Genomic DNA, 18,409 nt, shown 5'->3' on the forward strand with positions numbered 1-18,409 from the left:
TTCGGGAACATGTGAAATCGTTACTGACTGATGTTTGTGCTATAGTTAGTCTACTCAGTGGCCGGTGAGAGATCCTTCATCTCAGTGCTACATTCTCATTCCCTATGAATATAAAACCCCCTCCTCAGACCTGATGCCACCATTTGCCTGTTGTGTTGTCGCTGAGTTTGAACCCATCCAAAGCCATGGCCATGCTCAGAGTGTCTTCTTATCGCAAGCTGTTTGAGGATGAAAACTGGAGTCGAAATGGAGGGTTGAGTATGCAGTGTGCAGGGCAGTCTCGGGCCTCCATCAGGTCAGTGTGGGTGTCTGGGTAGAGGGCGGCTTCAGGATTTGGCCTGCTCTTACAAATATGAAGATTTCAGTGTTTTTTTATCAGATGCTAACTATTTTGGGTTTTCCTGAATGGTGACGACATGCTTTTTGCGCTCATGGAAATAATTACATCCTGGTCTATTATGTTCATTTACTGTAATGGGTGGGGCTGAACATTACTGAGGCGTTTAAAGAATGATACTGTATAGTAGAGGAACTTGTTCCTGTTGTATACTTGGTGAAAGTCATTAAATGTCCCTGAAGGTGGTTCAGATTATCTCCCCCAGGATCCTTCAGAATTCAGTCCAGCCTTTGGTACTTTGTGTCCTTCTCTCAGGGGTGCGGCTGTTGACAAGTGTGACTGTGACAAGTTAGACTTTGTAGCTGCCAAGGCGCTCAACAAGGAGGGTCTGAACCGGTTTGTCCAGGACCGCACCATCATTGCTACCCTCAATGACCGCCTGGTCAAGCTTATTGAACTGGTGAGGACAAACACTGTTACTGCTCCCAATGACACATCAGCACTTTATTTTTCCCTCTGCTGTGTCATGCCATTGAATCTCTATATATACACATACAGTATGTACCTGTTCTGACTGTATCCATTTTTAATCTGTGACCTTTAGGCCCATTGTTTTGAGGAGGAGAATGAGTCTCTTGAATGTCAGATTGTTGAACTACAGGAGGAGTTGAATAGTCGGCAAACCTCCTCCGGCATCTCCTCCGCTGTGGCTGAGTGCGTTACAGACTACAGTCTGGATGCAGTGGTGGAAAGACTGCGTAGGGAGAGGGTAGGGTGCTGCTGCAGCGGGGTGTGTCTGCTGCATGTTTCTGTGTGTGTGACATTGCTAAATTGGGTTTTCTCACAGGCATTGCACTTCTCATTCCATCCCATCAATATTACTTCAGTTTGTACAGTGACAGGCAGGCCTGATCTATAACCTTGTCAAGATCCATCACTGTCTTCACTGCGTCTCCCTGCAGGATGAGATTCTGTGTGACACCGAGGAGCTGCAGAAAGAGCTGGAACGTCTGATGAAAGAGTACGAGAAGGCTGCACAGCAGAGGATCCTCTTCCAGCAGGAACGACAAGATGTTGCTGAGGTAATAGTGAATACAATAGGAACTGACAAGCCAGGATTAAGAAACACTGAGGTCACAAGTCCACAATAAGATAAACGTGTGTGATATCCATAAAGGCTTACTACGTGAATGACAATTTATTATTTCTGTACAGATAAGAAATAACCGATTAAAATGCATAAATAAAAATTACTCGTAATAACAAATTTGTAAGGGAATGATCCTTTAAGTTGGAGTATATTCTTGGCTTGATTTATACTGTTTTATACCTGATTTGAAAGGAAGCAACTCCATAAATAAAACTAGCTGCAGAGATTGGCTGTGATTGGCCCTCCAAACCAGAGATGTGGTTTAGTCAGAAGAATAGAAATAGCTATGTTTAACCCTTTACATGGTCAATGGTATTATCACACTGCCATGACATTGGAGGGGATAATGGCCAACCTTGAAGTAGGAGAAGCTGATATACACTATTTTGGGGTCCAGAAACACTGGATCTTTTATTTACCATAATGCAACCAATAGCACGTTTTATTAGACCCTCCATGCCTGGTTAATTTGCCAACTCTTTCAAAGCCCACACTCCCAATTGGTAATGTGAGTTTCTATTATAAATTTCTTCAAGCTCAGGCTGAGATAACCCTGATGATGTTACCACTTAGGTAAAGGATTGGTATGACAGTAAAACAATAATTACAATAGTTGTAATAGTAGCTGTATTATTGAATCAATTGACCCCACTGGGGGTCCCCAAAGCTTCACAGTGGGCGTGGCCTTCTTGATTTTAAGGGGTGTAAGAAAACTTACAGTGTGACCTATATCTCAGCATTTTGTTCATTTCTGTGAAGATAACTAAATTAATTTTAGATTATTATTTAATATCTAAACTCTAAACACACACTGCATTTACAGAACTTTCACTCTGATAAACAGCCTGGTCCTGCATTAGAAAAGTATCCTGTTAAAACAACCAGCTAACAGAGAATGGCCAACCATCAGATAGAACAAAACACTGAATTTAACTACTATTAAGTAGTTAAGATTGTTAAAAATAGAAAACACACCAGATAATTGTATAAAAAGATCCATAAAATATCAGGAAAACTAATCTCGGATCAATATGTAATAATCTGCTCAAAATGTATCCAAATCACTTGTTTTACACAAACTATTTACATTAATTGTGCAGTTTGCCACTTGTTCTGTAATGTTATTGTTATTTATTGAATATAATATAAAATCTACATAAAATATGTCCTTTCAAGAAAGAGTTTGGGAACCACTGCATTAGAAGACCTTTGTTGTGATAATGGACCTTCAGCACTAGATGGCAGTGTTGTCAAGTGTCTCCTCCTCCCTTATGTCTTCCTGGTGAATCAAATGAAACTGCCACAGCTGCTCCTCTGTTGCCCTGCCCAATGGGTGTTGATCACCAGCAGTCACACAATCTGGGCTGGTGGCCCACTGCAACCTGAGCCACCAACTTTCCCTATACCCCCCCCCCACGCATGCCAGAGCCCCATCTCCTCCCAGCCGGGCCAGATGCGAGGGAGGTTTTAATTTCTCCCTTACAGATGTAATGCGGGCTGTAATACGGTGCCGTAATGTTCCTGCTGGCTCAGTTCTCTGGTTCTGAATTGAAAGCAGCTGCAGGGCGACAGGACTCGGTGGGAAATCGGCAGGGAGGTAGAGGGAGAGGGAGAGCAGAGATGCGGAGGAGAGGAGCGAATACTGCACAGCTCAACCCACAACTAGCTGCAGTTCAACATAATAGTAGACTGACAGTGATGAAACAAGACACGTTTGGTGTATTTTAAGATATACTACTGGCTATTGTGTTCGTTCCGCTCATTTTCAAGGCCCATTATCCCCCCTTCATTGTCTTACAGTTATTTATACATGGGACTTTTTGTTTCATTAATGTCTTGTATCCCCAAAGCTGGTGGGCTGCAGTAAAAACACACAGTAGCACAAGTGAAATGAGTTTAACAATATTCACTAGAATCTAAATATAAATACAATGAAGTGAATGAACGAGGAGGCAAAGTGTTTGGTCTGTTTTAGTTAAGTGCGGGGAAACATTAAACTGCCCCTGAGGATGAAAATAATGGTCACAGATAAGAAAATGTTCTCCATCCACTATTAGGCAGTACAAGGAGAGAAGTTATGTTAAAAGTCTTTATTTCTTCAGGCATATTGTTAAACACGCCTACTGGTTTCGACCTCACAGGGTCCTCATCAGGGCGTAAATAGAGGCCCTGAACACTTATTTTATCAATCTGCTTCCTACTGTGAACGATGGAGTCCTACACAGACACAATTTACTGAAACATTTTATAGCAGTTTTGTTTATCTCACATGACTCTATTGGAGAAAGGTGATGTCACTTCTAAGCACCAATCAGGAGAATCTGATGACAGTTGGTGGGTTGTTGCTCAGTCGTTCAGTTTTTATTATTAATAATAAAGCTAAACTTTTGCATTGTTGCTCATGAATGTGTAAAGTTGTAGAAAAATACTCCAGATTTGATTACAGTTTGAAGCTGCACTGCTAAATATTTGTATGTTTTTGTGTTGTTCGTCTGTACGTACATCCCATTCTTGTCAAGGAGATATTTAACGCCTCAAGGTCACTGACATCACAAAACATGTTTTTGGTCATAACTTAAGAATTGATGCAATACTATGACAAAACAGACATTTAATGGGGTACAACAATAAGGTGATGTCTTCTGTCGAAAGGGTCCAAAGGCTTTCACCTTTCCTCTTCATCCATTCTGCCTTTCTCTTACTGCCTCATTCTGAATTTTGAGCGTCATCGGAATCACTTGACTCCAAACAACGTATCGGAGCGCAGCGAGCTAGTCATGATCCTGTGAGTGAGTGGAGACCCTTGCCCTCGTGTGGGCGTTGCAACACTTTAATGTCGATTCTAGTGTTCCCCTGATAGTCTATAAGGATCATAATCCAATAATCTTTCTTCATCCCCTGTGTTGTGATGGTTCTTGCTTTTGCAATTATATTGTTTGGCTATTCGCCACATTAAAGGATCATATAATGTTTGAAGGCACCATGCTCTTGAGATGCTTACTGGTTTCTGTATAATCCTCCTGGTCTCCGGCCACTTTCTCCTCTGCCTCTCTTAAAGTTGCTTCTCTAGTCTCCAGCGTTGCTGGGTGCAGGGTGAGATTGGCTCACAGTTGGTAAGTGTGATCTGAAGAATGTAAAATGGTTTCACCTACAGCTCATAGAGAGGCTTTGCAGCTAAAAATGCCAGAAGAACCACATTTTGTATCACTATACTACAATAGTACATGTGTACCTGTTCAGCCTATACATCTATGATAATCCTTCAATAATCAGTTCATAAATGTATATACACTAAAATCATACATATGCACCCTCAATATAGTGATAACTTCCAATTAGCCAATAAATACTCTTTTGGTGGAGGCATACAACCATGACACAGTAATTCTAGTTATTTTGAAAATAGCTTAAATGACGCTGTAATGTGAAAGGGTTAGGGTTAGGGTAGTTCGCTCATAGTGATCTTCCAAATCTGCAGTCCCCCCTCAGCTCTGTGGAGTTTTTTTCTGTGGTTTGCTTTCAGCTCATTGTTTTGGCTTTCCAACCCACAACTTTATTGTTTTGGCTCAGTCTCACTATTCCCATCATCGTTGCCATTTTGAGGGAAAAAGCTACTGCTGCACAGTACCTGCCCAGCACCAAACGGCAGGCAGACAAGGTTAGCGAATAGCTGAGTGCAGTTAGCGGCTAAAGAGTTCGAGATTTCTCACAAAATGGAGCTAAAAGGAGAGTGAATATTGGACTTAAATAAGCCATGTGGACAGAAACACAACTCAAAATGAATGCTAATGTTGCTCTCATTGATGCTATAAACAGGCAGTTGTTACAGTGTGTTTACTAGATCAACTTTATAAGGTGTTAATCTGTCAGTGTTGTTTTTACTTAACTGCCTTTTTAAAGTAACACAGTTTCTCTCCAGCTTCTGGCTGATATTTGAACACAGGCAGCAGCAGGAGCAGACTACTTTTGCCTATTGTTGTCCATCAAGGTCCCTGCCACCCTCCCAGCGAGGCTCCACAACTTCACCACCAAACCCTCTCTGCATGCCTCCAAATGTAAATGCAGGCACCCACAGTAATTGCATCCTACACCAATTAATCTGGTTCTTTAAAAAGAGTAGACGAGCAGAGAGCCCCTGCTGGCGAATGGATTGGTGGACAGGGCTTTTGTGTCTAACTAGCCTCCTTCTGATCTTCCTCCTCCTCCTCCTCCTCCTCCCCCTTCCTCTGCATTGCGGTGTCTACTTGCTGTTCAGTGAAACAGGTGGATGTGCTGGTGCTGATGGTTATTAAAATGGTTGCTCGGGTGGAAACAAAGACCCTTTCTACTTTTTCTTCAACCTGTGGTGTGATTTAGTTCCCAGACTGCAGCGTTGCTCTCAGACATCCTCCAGAAATTAAGTTGAACTTCTTTACTTCCAGCCTTGTTCTCTGTTAACTTGATTTTCTTTGCAGGAAGTGGATGCTGTGACAGCAGTGTGTTTGGCGTTGAGGGAGCAAGTGGCTATCTACGAGGAGCAGCTGGCCAACATGGAGGCCCAGCAAAAGACGGTGAGGGGGGAGAGGATATATAGCTGCAGTGTGATGAGACAGGAAGAGTTTATAGCCATGAAAATGACTCGAAATGTAGCACTTAGGTCAGACAGGAGTGTTGGAGAAATGCCCAGACCTGTGGTGACAAACACAGCTGTGATGACCCCAGTCACCTTGCTGAAGAGCCAAGAACGGCCCTGTCACCAGAAACATATGGGGAGAGGATTAAAACACAAAATATGTAATCTAATGAATGGTCAATTTTAGGCCCTTGTTTAATGTTCTGTGCTCACTTCAGTCCTTGTTGCAGTTTCTTAAAGGGGTAGTTTGACTTTTTGGGAAATAGCCTTATTTGCTTTCTTTCTGAGAGTTAGATGAGAAGATCAACGTCGCTCTCATGTCTGTTAAATAAGCTACAGCCAGTTGGTGGTTAGCTTAGCTTACAGACAGTACAAAAAGCCTGGCTACGTCCAACGGTTCAAACATCTGCCGACTCATACCTTTAAAAACTCAGAAGTGATAACTGTCTTAACACCTGCACATGTGACGGATATGAGAGCGGTGTCAGTCTCCATGTAACTCCTGGCAAAAAGGCAAATAAGCACATTTCCCCAAAATGTCAAACTATTGCTTTAAAACAGGCAGGTGTTTCCAATGCACATCATTACCTATATTGCATCCACACACACCCTGTTCTCTCCACCTTCTACAATATTTTCCACCTCGCCAGGAGATGACAGACGTGCCCCAGTATCAGATCTAGAGGCTGAAGGCAGAGAGAGAGAGGGAGAGAGGTAGAGAGAGGGAGAGCCAGCTGAAGCAGCACCAACTCCATCACACTGTGTTTTTCTCTGCAAAGCTGGGCTGCCCGGCGTTTAACACACTCCCTCTGGGACACGCTCGATAACTCACAGTCCGGGAAATGCGGCTGAATACCAAATGAAAACAGAAGTTCCCTTTGTTTTATTAACTGTTGTTACTATCAGCACTTGCAGATACCCCATATTCCCCCGACAAATCGGCAGCCATGTCGTTATTTAGGTGGAGGGAAAAGGAGAAAGATGTCAGACTGCCACTGCAGCTCTGTAACAGTTCATTTTCTCTGTCGTGGATGTGGGGTTTTTGTACTAAAGGGGGGACATATTACAGATTCATACATATACAGATATACAGATATTGGAAGCTGAAGACATACATGTAGGGACCTTGGATGTATGTGTGAATGCCTCTAAATGTACTGTGTGTGTGTTTGTATTCACAGAGGTGGATGTTTATTCAAGTACTGAATCTTAGTATGTTTGTATGTGAGTTTTTGCATTTCATGCCACTTTATATTTCTACAATTTAGGAGGCAAATATTGTACTTTTATTCCACTACATTTATTTTACAGCTCTAGTTACTAGTTACTTTACAAGTTAAGCTTACATTAAAAAAGGAAAAGCAAATAAAATATGATTGATAAAAATACTCAACAGTATATGAAATAGCTAAACATTTGCTCAACCTCAACCAACTACGACAGTAAAATGTAACTAACACATCAATTCATGAGTAATAATCTAATAATACATTATAAAATAGCCTAACACTCACAGCGGACATTTGTCTGCATAACAAGTACTTCTACCTTTGACAATATAAGTACATTTTGCTGATAATACTTGTAACATATTCAGATGCTTTACTTAAAAGTGCCATTACCACGCTGTAAGAAATCCTCTGTTACAAGTCCTGCATTCAATTAAATATTAACTGCAGAATATACTTAAAGTATTGAAAGTAAAAGAACCATTTATGAGTAATGTCCCTTTTCAGTGTTCAATTATGTATTATTGATTTGTTATAAGCAACACTGCTGTTGTAGCTGGTCCAGGTGGAGCTCATTTAAACTAGTTTTATCAATAATAATGCATCATATTTAATAAAGTGATTACATGGCTCTGCTAAAAAAATGTTGTGGAGTAAAAACCAAATTCCTTTCTGAAATGTAGTATAGTAGACGTATAAATAGAAATACTCCAAGCTGAATTTAAGTGCAGTACTTGAATAGATGTATTAATTTACATTTCACCTCTGAGTGTAGGATCTGAATATATTTCACACTTCTTGTGTGTTTGTATGTGTGGCATGTATGAGCAGGCAGTGGAGAGTCTACTGGAGCCAGCTGACTGGACTACAGGAGAGGTGGCAGCTATTAAATTTGGCAGCCCTGACATCACTGCGGCCTTGAATGTAAAGGAGTACTACTGCCAGCTGGCTGAGAGCCTCCAGGTACGAAACACTGTAGCATAAACACATAAACATGTCATGACGCGGAAGCCTTTTTGTGCCAAATGCTTTACAGTAGCATGTCTGTGTACATCTATAGAATCACAATCCTATCCCTGGCTTCTCAAGTTCTGTACTTGATGATAGTATGATAAGCTTTTAGGATACATTTTTAAAGATTAAACCAGTGTTTTATGTTTTTGACGTGTCCCCTCGTCACATTTTACGTGTCTGCAGTCGGGTTTCCATCTAATTGTAGTGCAGATTTGAACAGAATTTCCAGAAAATGCAAATGAATGTCTGTTTGCATCCACTACTGTTTGTTTCATGTATTCATTTGAGGAACATACAGTCTCCTCATTGCTCCACACAGACCTGATGCTTCAGTCACTTCAGCGTTTAAGTCACATACTTGCATTTGATCTTTGAAGATACACCAACTTTTCTATGTCAGCCATGCATAAAAACGTTTCCTCTTATTTCCACTCAGTCAGAATTTGTAGAACTGTTAATATTATCCAATATTTCACAAAAAAGCAAAGATTAGATAAAAGGAAAATTGATATAGACTTGAGTAGCAGAACTTCTCCAATAATCATCTCACAAGCCATCACATTTTTCTTGAGACCCTTTCAAGGGAACCCAGCCCTTAGGTTGGGAAACATTGGATTGAACTATTTAACTATATGTGAAGACTAGCTAAACCTTGACTAGCTACAACAGTAAAATGCCACTTTTACATTAATGCATCACTATTAAGAATCTTATAATGTGATGTATCAGTGACATTTTGTTCCTGTATAATTTTACTTTTCTTTACTTGGAGTGTTTTTAAATTGTTCTATTGCTATTTTTATTTAAGTAAAAGGATCTGAGTACTTCTTACACCACCTATATGCATTTTCAAGAAACCAGCTGCCATCCTCATCCTCCTACTGACCACTTGACCCCTCCTATTTTCATCACATCACCTTCTCTCTCCCCCTGCAACAGCCCGGTCAGGTCCAGATGTAAATCTCAGCTTTCACAAATCACACAGCGATACTCCCACTTGTTTTCTTTCCCTCTTAACACAACACCAGGGAAGAACTTGAGAATCAGAGGTGCAGTTCTGGACCCGAACAGAATGCCTTTGTCTACCTGAGTGTGAGTGTGAGTGTGAGTGTGAGTGTGAGTGTGTGTGTGTGTGTGTGTGTGTGTGTGTGTGTGTGTGTGTGTGTGTGTGTGTGTGTGTGTGTGTGTGTGTGTGTGTGTGTTTTTTTTTTTTGGCAAGCAAAGAGGTGCTGCATTGGGGTCAGACTATAGCTCCGGTGGGTCTGACCCCCTCTGGGGCGAGGATGTCTGCCTGGTTCAGAGGTCAGGGCTGTAATCAGACTGCTGGCCGCCTTCCCAGGCTCCTCGGCAGCACTGGAGTGGACGTTGGTGCGTGTGTGTGTATGCCTCCTTCATTTGGAGGCATGGCTGAAGGGTATCTGGCGTGTTTATATATTTGTGTGTCTGTCTAGATGCGTAGGTGTGTTGCTTGTTCCCAAAATCCCGTCTATTCACTCTCTCTCCCTCCCATTCGGTCTCTTCTCTCGCCAGCTGGACACCGTCCTGTCTGTGCCTGGCCTCGATTACGAGACGCAATTGTCTCGATGCTGAAATGATTGCTATTGGGTTTGAACAGTAATGGTGATTGCTGGCCGACTCCCACACACCTGTGCACCCTCATGTTGCTCGTTTCGGCTGCATTTGTTCCATCTAATCAGGAATGTGGTGTACACAAGGAGAGTTTTAACCATCAGCCGGTATGAGAGCCTCTGATTGCTCTTTGCTCCCCTGTCAAAGTGCACTTAACTGCCCAAATGAAAGCACTATCCTCCCTGGTCTTGTGCATTTGCAGACTCAGACTGAAAGGTCAGACGTTTTTTTTTTTTTTATACCCACAAACATTCAAAACTGCACTTATTCCTCATCTTCTGTCTGCAGTGCGAGTGTGGTGCAGGCTCTTCTGCTGTGGTTCGCAGTGGGGATGGAAAACAACTGGAAGTGGGAGGAGCTGTGGGATCAACAGTCAAAGACTTGTCAAAGATAAAGGACATCGGTGAAATAAAGACGCTGGTAAGTGGACAAAAAAAGTATAAGTAGCCTATAAAAGAAAAAGCCATGCCAACGTCATATCAAGTGCAGCCTTTAGAACCATTAAAGGGATAGTTGACATTTTTAATGTGACACTTACAAGCTACCTTGCTGTAAGTTACATGAGAAGATTGATACCCCGCTCATGTCTGCAGCCTAAATATGAAGCTACAGCAACTGGTTAGCTTAGCACAAAGACTGGACGCAGGGCGAAACAGTTAGCCTGGCTCTGTCCAACTGTAACACAATCTGTCTACTGCACCTCTAAAGATCACTAATTAACACACTGTGTGTTTGTAAAACCACACCTTGTCATTTTTACACTTCAGTTTTGTACGGATTAAACAAAGGGCCGGTTCCCAGGCTAGCCGTTTCCCCCGTCTGCAGTCTTTGTGCTAAGCTAGCTAGCCAGCTGCTAGTGGTAGCTCCATATTTACTGTACAGACCTGAGAGTGGTATCAATCTGACCATCTAGCTCTCTATTGCTTTAAAAAAAATAGTCCCTAGGAAAATGGGTGACTGTGCTCTAAGGATGATCCAGAGTAATTGTTTCTTGGAAAAAATGTTGTGGTTAAAATATTTAGTATTATGCTATGAGCACCACTCATAAATCACAGGAAACCTCTACAAATAAAACCAAAACTGTCTGCATGGCTTGTTACCACTCCTGGTAAGTAAGAAAATCTGTATTTTTGGGGATGGAACCCACCCTTTAAGTCTCACAGTTGCACACCATTTAAATACTTCAGTTAATACCTACTGATTCAAATCTTTTTGAATACACATTTCCCTCCTTTTTACTGACAAGAAAGAGGAGTCTTACAACCCACAATTGGCTCTGCATCGGCCATCAGCTCCTAAATCAGACATAATGGTGAAAATGAATGGTTTCCCACAGCAGGCGAAGGGAGTGGTGAGCAGCTGAGTGACAGCAGAGCAACAGTGTGGGAGATCCTGCTGACCAGAGTGTTTACTCTGCGGACGCTTTCAGCAGGAGATGTGAAGGGCTCGACTTCAGCTCAGACAGGATTTATTGCCCTCTGTGTCCTCAGTTATTAAGTACAGTCTTTCAGAGCGCCTGCAGTGTCATAAACGTCTTAAAACTTCACACACACACACACACACACACACACACACACACACACACACACACTGACCGGAGACTTCCTCTGTAAGTGGAAGAGAGGAAATAAACCTTCATCCGATGTTTCTCATCTCAGCCAAAAAATGCCAAGAAAGCAATGGTGGATTTGAATGAAATAGACAGCAAAGTGAGCCATTAATAAAGAGACGTACCAGGAAATCATGACTTAGGTAAAAAAAATTCACCAGGTGACTCCAGGAAACAGAAACTACCTCCTCTTAGTTCAGTTTCTTTCACGTTGATCAGTGGTCAGACCCCAGCCGACACCTAACCACATCTGTAACAAACATGGTGGTTTGGTTCTCATTACTGTGGCTGTAGCTCTACCTCCAGCTCTTTAAATAAACAGCGAGCCTCTGTAACCACACAGCAGAAGTCTCCCAACGTCATCTACTTTTCTCTAATATGCAGCACACAATCCCCACTTCTGCTCAATCCAGCCTGACGGATGGACAGCACGGCTTGATCTGCTCTGTTTCCTCTCTCGCCTGTGATGGATGCCTCAGGTCTGGTTTCTCACTGAGACACAACATGGCCAAACAAACAGATTGCAGTGAAATCAGCCCTGACGCAGAAATGTATGTAGTAGAGAAGGCACCGATGGGGTTGGTCGCCACTACTCGCGCACACACAGGCAGCCAGACCACACTTATCATGCCAGGAAGAACGGAGGAGTTTGTGAGTAAGTGACTCACTCGACCAGGTTGGGAAGTCATCATCAGTCTGTGAGTTGTAACCAGGGTCTTCCTCTACTCACATGATCTCACTGAAAGACGAGCATTGGCCGCCTGGATCCCCATCTGGCCTTGACAGCTAATTGTTGAACTTCTGTGATTGCTGTAATTACTCACGGTGGGACACCACAGCCTCAGACATGGGTGGGATGGGTGGGTGGGCGTTGTGGGGTGGATGGATGCCGGTCATAGAAGTAAAGTAACCTGTTTTATCTCTGTAGGTCGGGTTGATTCAAATATGTGAGTTTAAACGGCAACCTCGTGGCTGGCAGATAAACCTGTGGGTGACGTTACGGACACTACTTCCTTTCCATTTTACAAAAAACTGTTTGATGAATAATGAATAACTCCTTATCTCAGAAAATACACATAAGTGACGCCTCTTGCCTCTAATAGACAAGCCTAGTGATTCTCTGACAACTCCGGAGTTACCTCCCGTAGTCCAGCCAGTCTGCTGCTGTCTCGAGGGAATGGTCATCCTGGGAGCCGGGCGGTTTGATAGTAGCTCCATGGAGTGGAAAGAGGATGGAGTTGGGAATAATTCAATTCTGTAGAAAGGGTGAACTATGAAATACAGACCTTTGGCTAGTTGCCAGGGGTTGGCAAGCTAATCGATTACTCTCAGGGCGGACTTGGCCTCTTCCACTGATAAGTGGATGCTCCCCTTTTAGGTTAAAATGCCAGCAATGCCGGTGCTCCAGTGTGGGAAAGTCACCACAGACTAGCTCTGTATACTGCATAATACAGATACCTGGTGGTGATGGGCTTAATCAGCAGTGTGTGAACTGAACTTAATGTAAAAGTCCTTCATTCAGGCTTTAAGTTAAAGCTACATTTTTATATCAAAAATGTATCAAATAAATGTGTGTAGTGTGAAAGGGGTTGCTCATGGAGACCAACCCACAGTTGTCATCCTCTTTCTTGTTGTTGTTTTGATTTTATGGCCCACAAACTCTGCCCTCATCATCCTTGTTTCAACAGCAGTACAGAAGAGGCCGTGGCCCCCTGATTCAATTGCTGGCCTGCCTTACTGCCACCCACTGCCACCCACCCCCACCCCCACCATTTGCATAATAAGCTTCTCAGTAATGAGTACTGTATGTATAATATGCTGCCCTACTGTGAATATATTTTGAATAAATACCCATTGTATGGCGGTGTGTCTGGATTTCTGTAGATTTCTGAGCTGCAAAAGGAGCTTGCTGAGCTTGAGAAGTGTAACGAGGAGCTGGAGGACGAGGTTGAGATGAAGAAGGCTGCATACGTGGACGAGATTGCTGAGCTGGAGGTCTGAGAGTGGACTGATTAATGTAATCATAGACTGTAAAGGACCAGTGGTTTGGACCAATTCTGTCATTTAATCTCTTCCTCTAATCCTACCATCGTGGTGTGTGTGTGTGTGTGTGTGTGTGTGTGTGTGTGTGTGTGTGTGTGTGTGTGTGTGTGTGTGTGTGTGTGTGTGTGTGTGTGTGTGTGTGTGTGTGTGTGTGTGTGTGTGTGTGTGTGTGTGTGTGTGTGTGTGTGTGTGTGTGTGTGTTATTTAGTGTACTATAGATGAAATGCGGCACCAGGACACTGACTTCCAAGTGCAGATGAAAGAGCAGTGTGAAGACTACAAGGAGCTGCTCAGTGAGAAAATGGCCAGAGACATGGAAATCACTGCCTACAGGTCAGAACATATCAATATATATATATATATATATATATATATATATATATATATATATATATATATATACACATCTGATGAAGTGGTGTTTTTTTCCCCCTGTTCCTGAGATTGTTTTAATAGTTTGTTAGCTCAACAACAATTCTTAATTAATTAAATTCAAAATGCAGCAAAGACAAATGATGACGATGATAATGATCATAATAATAATCATAATCATATTAATAATAAAAAATTAGGCTGAATTACATTACATAACCTAGGATGCCAAATACAGTATAACTGTAGGCAGGCTGTATATATTGTAGATGGATGTGTATACATGTGTTTTAGGGGTTGGAAGATAAAATGAATCTTTCCTCCAGGGACTTAAAATTACAGTTTAATAAAGACCTAATATGCTCTAATAGACCGTGATGTACTTGTGCTGACCCATTGTAATGATGAGCTGCCATAAATACAGCACTCACCGGGGTCATCCATACCTGCACAACTCTCATTCCCCTCTTAAATAGAGCTCCGGGTTGTTATTCTTAAATTAAACGCCTGCATTTTTAAAACACACTCCATGTCACGTACAGCACAGCACATTTATACCAGAGAAGATAAGAATACTTTGGGACAGGGAGGTCTAACTGTAAGCGAGACTGTCAGTCAATAGGAGGACTTGAACAAGCACTCTGGGGCAGGGATGGACAGAAAATGTCTGCTGCAGAACATGGAGGTTTTCATTCCAACAAAAACACTGCACCAGGTGGTTTCACTGATTAGTTTGTCTTCTCCTGTTTAAAGGTGTTCAAGTCATAAAGTCAACTGCTGGAGTTTCTGATTGCAATTAAAATCCACAGCCTTCCCTGACATGTCTTATAGATTCCCATCTCTGCGGCGGGGGGTCAAATGAAAACAGGCGTCCCCCTGTGGTGCTCAATAAAGTGCCACACATTATTTAAACCTGTCGAGGAGAATGAACTGTTCAGGGCGAAGCGCATAATGTTCCTAGGGGTGAGTTCATTAGATTTTAAATTAACTCGATGCTCTGTTTACTTTTGACATTCTTTATATAACGAAATGAGCAAATTGCAAAGCACACAAGAAAACATGTGGAAATGACGGGTCCACAAGAAGTTTCTGCCTTAGCGGTATTTCCGCAAGATCACGTGAAGACCAATATTTATCCAAGCATTGCGCATAATGTCACCTGCATTGTTCATAATAAGATATTCCTGCAAACAAAGGGCTGACATTGGGTCACAGGAAACAGTTTCTGAATATGATGCAGTTTCCTGTATGTGACCTTGAAGACGTTTCATGTCATTCCCTCCTTCCACTGAGGTTGTTTAACCATCTGCCATTCTGGTATGTGGAGTGACGCACTTCAGCCAATCTCATCCTGCTGCCACGGACTTCCTCCTGGTCCCTCCATCGCAGATCCGACTGCATCTGACCCCCAGGGGGCCCTGCTGCGGACCTGAGCTCAGACCCTCACAATACCTCATTAGAATGGGCAGAGAGGACCCCACACTGTCAGCGCTGTGTGCTGGGCCACCGCCAGCTCTTCTCCATGCCAGCCTGTTAATGTCAGCCCTCTCTTTACACACATTTCCAAATTCGCCACAGTTTTAATTCCCTGTCGTTACCCAACAGACTGTCCCAGAGACATTTAAGGAACAGGAAAGGCACACAGTTGATGCCAACTCTTTTTTTTTTCCTCTCTTTTTTTATTTACTGGATGTTTTGTCATCCGTGATTAAAACCATGAATAAGAAATGAAAATGGCGGTTGTTTATTCTCTCCGTGCCGTGGCAAACTGTCTGTACAACAGACCCTAATGACCCCAGGCTGCCATTACTGGGTGGCTTATCGCCTGTGAAAGCATCTCAGAGCAGTTTAGGCAGATGCTCACTGCTTTTGCTCACTGCTAATGTGAAACATATTACACTGTAATTCATTCTGCTGTTCATTGTGGTCTGCTCCCGCTGCTGCATGACACAGCAACAAGTAGCTCACCTAAAGGACCATCCTTTTTAGTTAATTGTATGCTTTTCAGTGGATGGCTGTACTTTAGGTCACATCTTAAAACTTCTATAATCAATGTTTTTATATTAACAATGAATCAAATGAGGCCCCTCATCCACTTTGTTGTTTTATTTTGGTTCACTCTCATCAGTCTGATCATCAGCGTTTCCAGATGTAGCACGCAGCTGTTTTCAGTGAAATAGCTTTAAAAACCTGCAGTGCGCTACCTGCTCAGCACCAAATAGCAGACTGACACAGTTAGGGACACTATTTCCCTCAGGAGTTGGTAGAGACCAAAAACGCTTAAAAAGAGGGTGGATATTGGACTCAAATTCATCACGTGGGCACGATTGTGACTTCAAATGAATGTTAATGTTGCCTTTTGTCTGCTGGATGTGTAAATAGGCAAATGTTTGCTAACAAGTTCGTCATATTAACTTCATATGATATAAAATTATGTCAGTATTCTGTTTACACCCTGTTTGTGGTGCCTCCAAGTGTCCAAAAATGTTATTGCAGGTTTAAAGGACCAGTGTGTAGGATTGAGTGGCATCAATGAAGTTGTAGGTTTACCCTATGATATTTAGTTAACTCTCATTGAGAATTAAAGAAACCAGAAAATATTCACATTTGACATTTTTTTCTTTAGAAAATGGCCCAAAACAAAAAAGTTGCTGAATTTTAATTTACACACACAGGGGACTTCTCGTCACCTCAATGTCCATGTTCAAGGTTCATGATTGAAAGATCCAGAACAGCTAAATGAACTAGAGCTGAAATGATTCATCAAAAATATATTGGTAACTATATTGATAATCAATTAATTGTTTGAGTAATCCAAATATTCCAGTAGTTCCAGCTTCTCAGTTTTAATGGTTTTAACAGTTTGTTGGACAACAAAAAATATTTGAAGTTATGAATTGTGGCGGGAATGTTTTATAATTTCTTTCCAAATTTTATGAACCAAACTTAAGTAACTAACTTGATTAATTTGTTCATTAACTTGGAGAATAATCTGCAGATTAATTGATACAGAAAATAACGTTTTGTCAACTTCTGTTTCCAGGATCAAGAATAAACTTTAAACCTGAATAAATTGTTCTGTCTTTCTGGTGCACACTGACACCTAACAGGTGCTTGTCAGCTGCTCTACCTGTGTGAGTTGATCCAGTTGGTCACCTGTACTTTGTGTGTTTATGTGTTTCTCTGGTTCAGGAGTCTGGTGGAGGGAGAGGAGGAGAGGCTGTGCAACCTGTGACTTGAGGCCGGAGAGTCAGACTGGCTGGCTGGACTGTGGCCGGATGCTCCCCCACACATGGATTAGAAAATAGACAAAAGAGAAACGCGAAAACGCACCCAAATCCGCTCTGTGAAGAAGCTTAAGGTACCAACGCAGCAATTTAAACAGATGTAAACTTATCATGACAGATTAATGCCGTCTGGAGGCCTAAGCCGGGCCATTGATAACAGGTCGCTGGCAGATGACCCCGAGACTTAAGAAAGATTGAGCTGTCTAAAACTGGTGGGAGGATGGGGGGGCTGTGCGATGAGTGTGTATCCATTCAGTGTCTGGCAGGGATATTTCCTTAAGTGGGTTTTATCTTTACCAGCTCACTGATATGATTCATAAATGTTTTGTCCCCTCTTTGTTGAACAAGTCCCACGCAAAAACACACAGAAACACAGACACTCACATACTCACGAGCTAAATGTGTGGCTCCGTGGAGTCACAGCACCTCGTCCATCACTCAAACGTTGTCTGATTACGAGCTCTTAACCTTTGACCCCTTCACTGTTAGCAAACATATTGACAGCTCTCCTTTTTGGTTACTAAAAGCATCTTGCCTTCCCTTTGCTTTTACAGTCGTGCATTCGTGTTGGTTTTATGACACTGACAGTCAAGTGTGCAGTGCGGTGTTTGCTTTTCAAATGGTTCATGAAGTTGTTTTTCTGCAGCTCTTACAAAACGAGCACCTGGATCTTGCTACAAGAAAAGCCTGTGTGATTCATTATTTCTCCTTTTGAAAAGCAATGTCCCAATTTGCTGTCATTTCAGAAATAAGCATTTGGTAATACATTCCTCTGTAATCTTTTCCTTATTTTCTACATGACTTTCAAACTGCTATGTGATCAATCATTTTTGGTTCCTGCTTCTGCACAAGCGTCAGAATGTGCTTTAGATTTAAATTAAATAAAAGTAGTTGCCTGAGAGATCACCTCATACTGTGTGATTTCTTTTGTGAAAATCTCTGTTTCATGAGAACTGCTTGTGAATCCTTTGGCTTAAGACTTTCCCTCGTACTATAAAACTATGCAGAGTGATTTATGTTCTGTGATCCTTCTTTCATTCATCTTCATGCTTAACGTGAGATTTGAACATTCCCAGCTATTAACGATCTCAAAGGCTTGTTAGCTCTGCCATAAAGATGAAAAATGC

General features: G+C 42.1%; 1 protein-coding gene across 1 annotated transcript; it reads left to right on the top strand.

The window, feature by feature from the left end:
• The first annotated feature begins 66 nt into the window (after window positions 1–66).
• On the top strand, window positions 67–18,183 carry vimr2 (vimentin-related 2). The gene is made up of 10 exons (XM_051419569.1): window positions 67–295; window positions 653–797; window positions 942–1,106; window positions 1,300–1,419; window positions 5,942–6,037; window positions 8,160–8,291; window positions 10,260–10,391; window positions 13,465–13,575; window positions 13,832–13,956; window positions 17,188–18,183. The coding sequence occupies exons 1-10, from the start codon at window positions 186–188 to the stop codon at window positions 17,228–17,230; spliced, it is 1,179 nt and encodes a 392-aa protein (XP_051275529.1). The 5' UTR covers window positions 67–185; the 3' UTR covers window positions 17,231–18,183.
• Window positions 18,184–18,409: the final 226 nt, after the last annotated feature.

This window comes from Dicentrarchus labrax, unplaced genomic scaffold, assembly GCF_905237075.1.
Source record: "Dicentrarchus labrax unplaced genomic scaffold, dlabrax2021, whole genome shotgun sequence".
Lineage (NCBI taxonomy): Eukaryota > Metazoa > Chordata > Actinopteri > Moronidae > Dicentrarchus > Dicentrarchus labrax.

Coding starts and splice junctions, on each gene's coding strand:
- vimr2 (XM_051419569.1), top strand. CDS start 186: ATGGCCATGCTCAGAGTGTCTTCTTATCGCAAGCTGTTTGAGGATGAA. Junction 798..941: donor TGGTCAAGCTTATTGAACTG/GTGAGGACAAAC, acceptor TGTGACCTTTAG/GCCCATTGTTTTGAGGAGGA. Junction 10,392..13,464: donor TCGGTGAAATAAAGACGCTG/GTAAGTGGACAA, acceptor GGATTTCTGTAG/ATTTCTGAGCTGCAAAAGGA.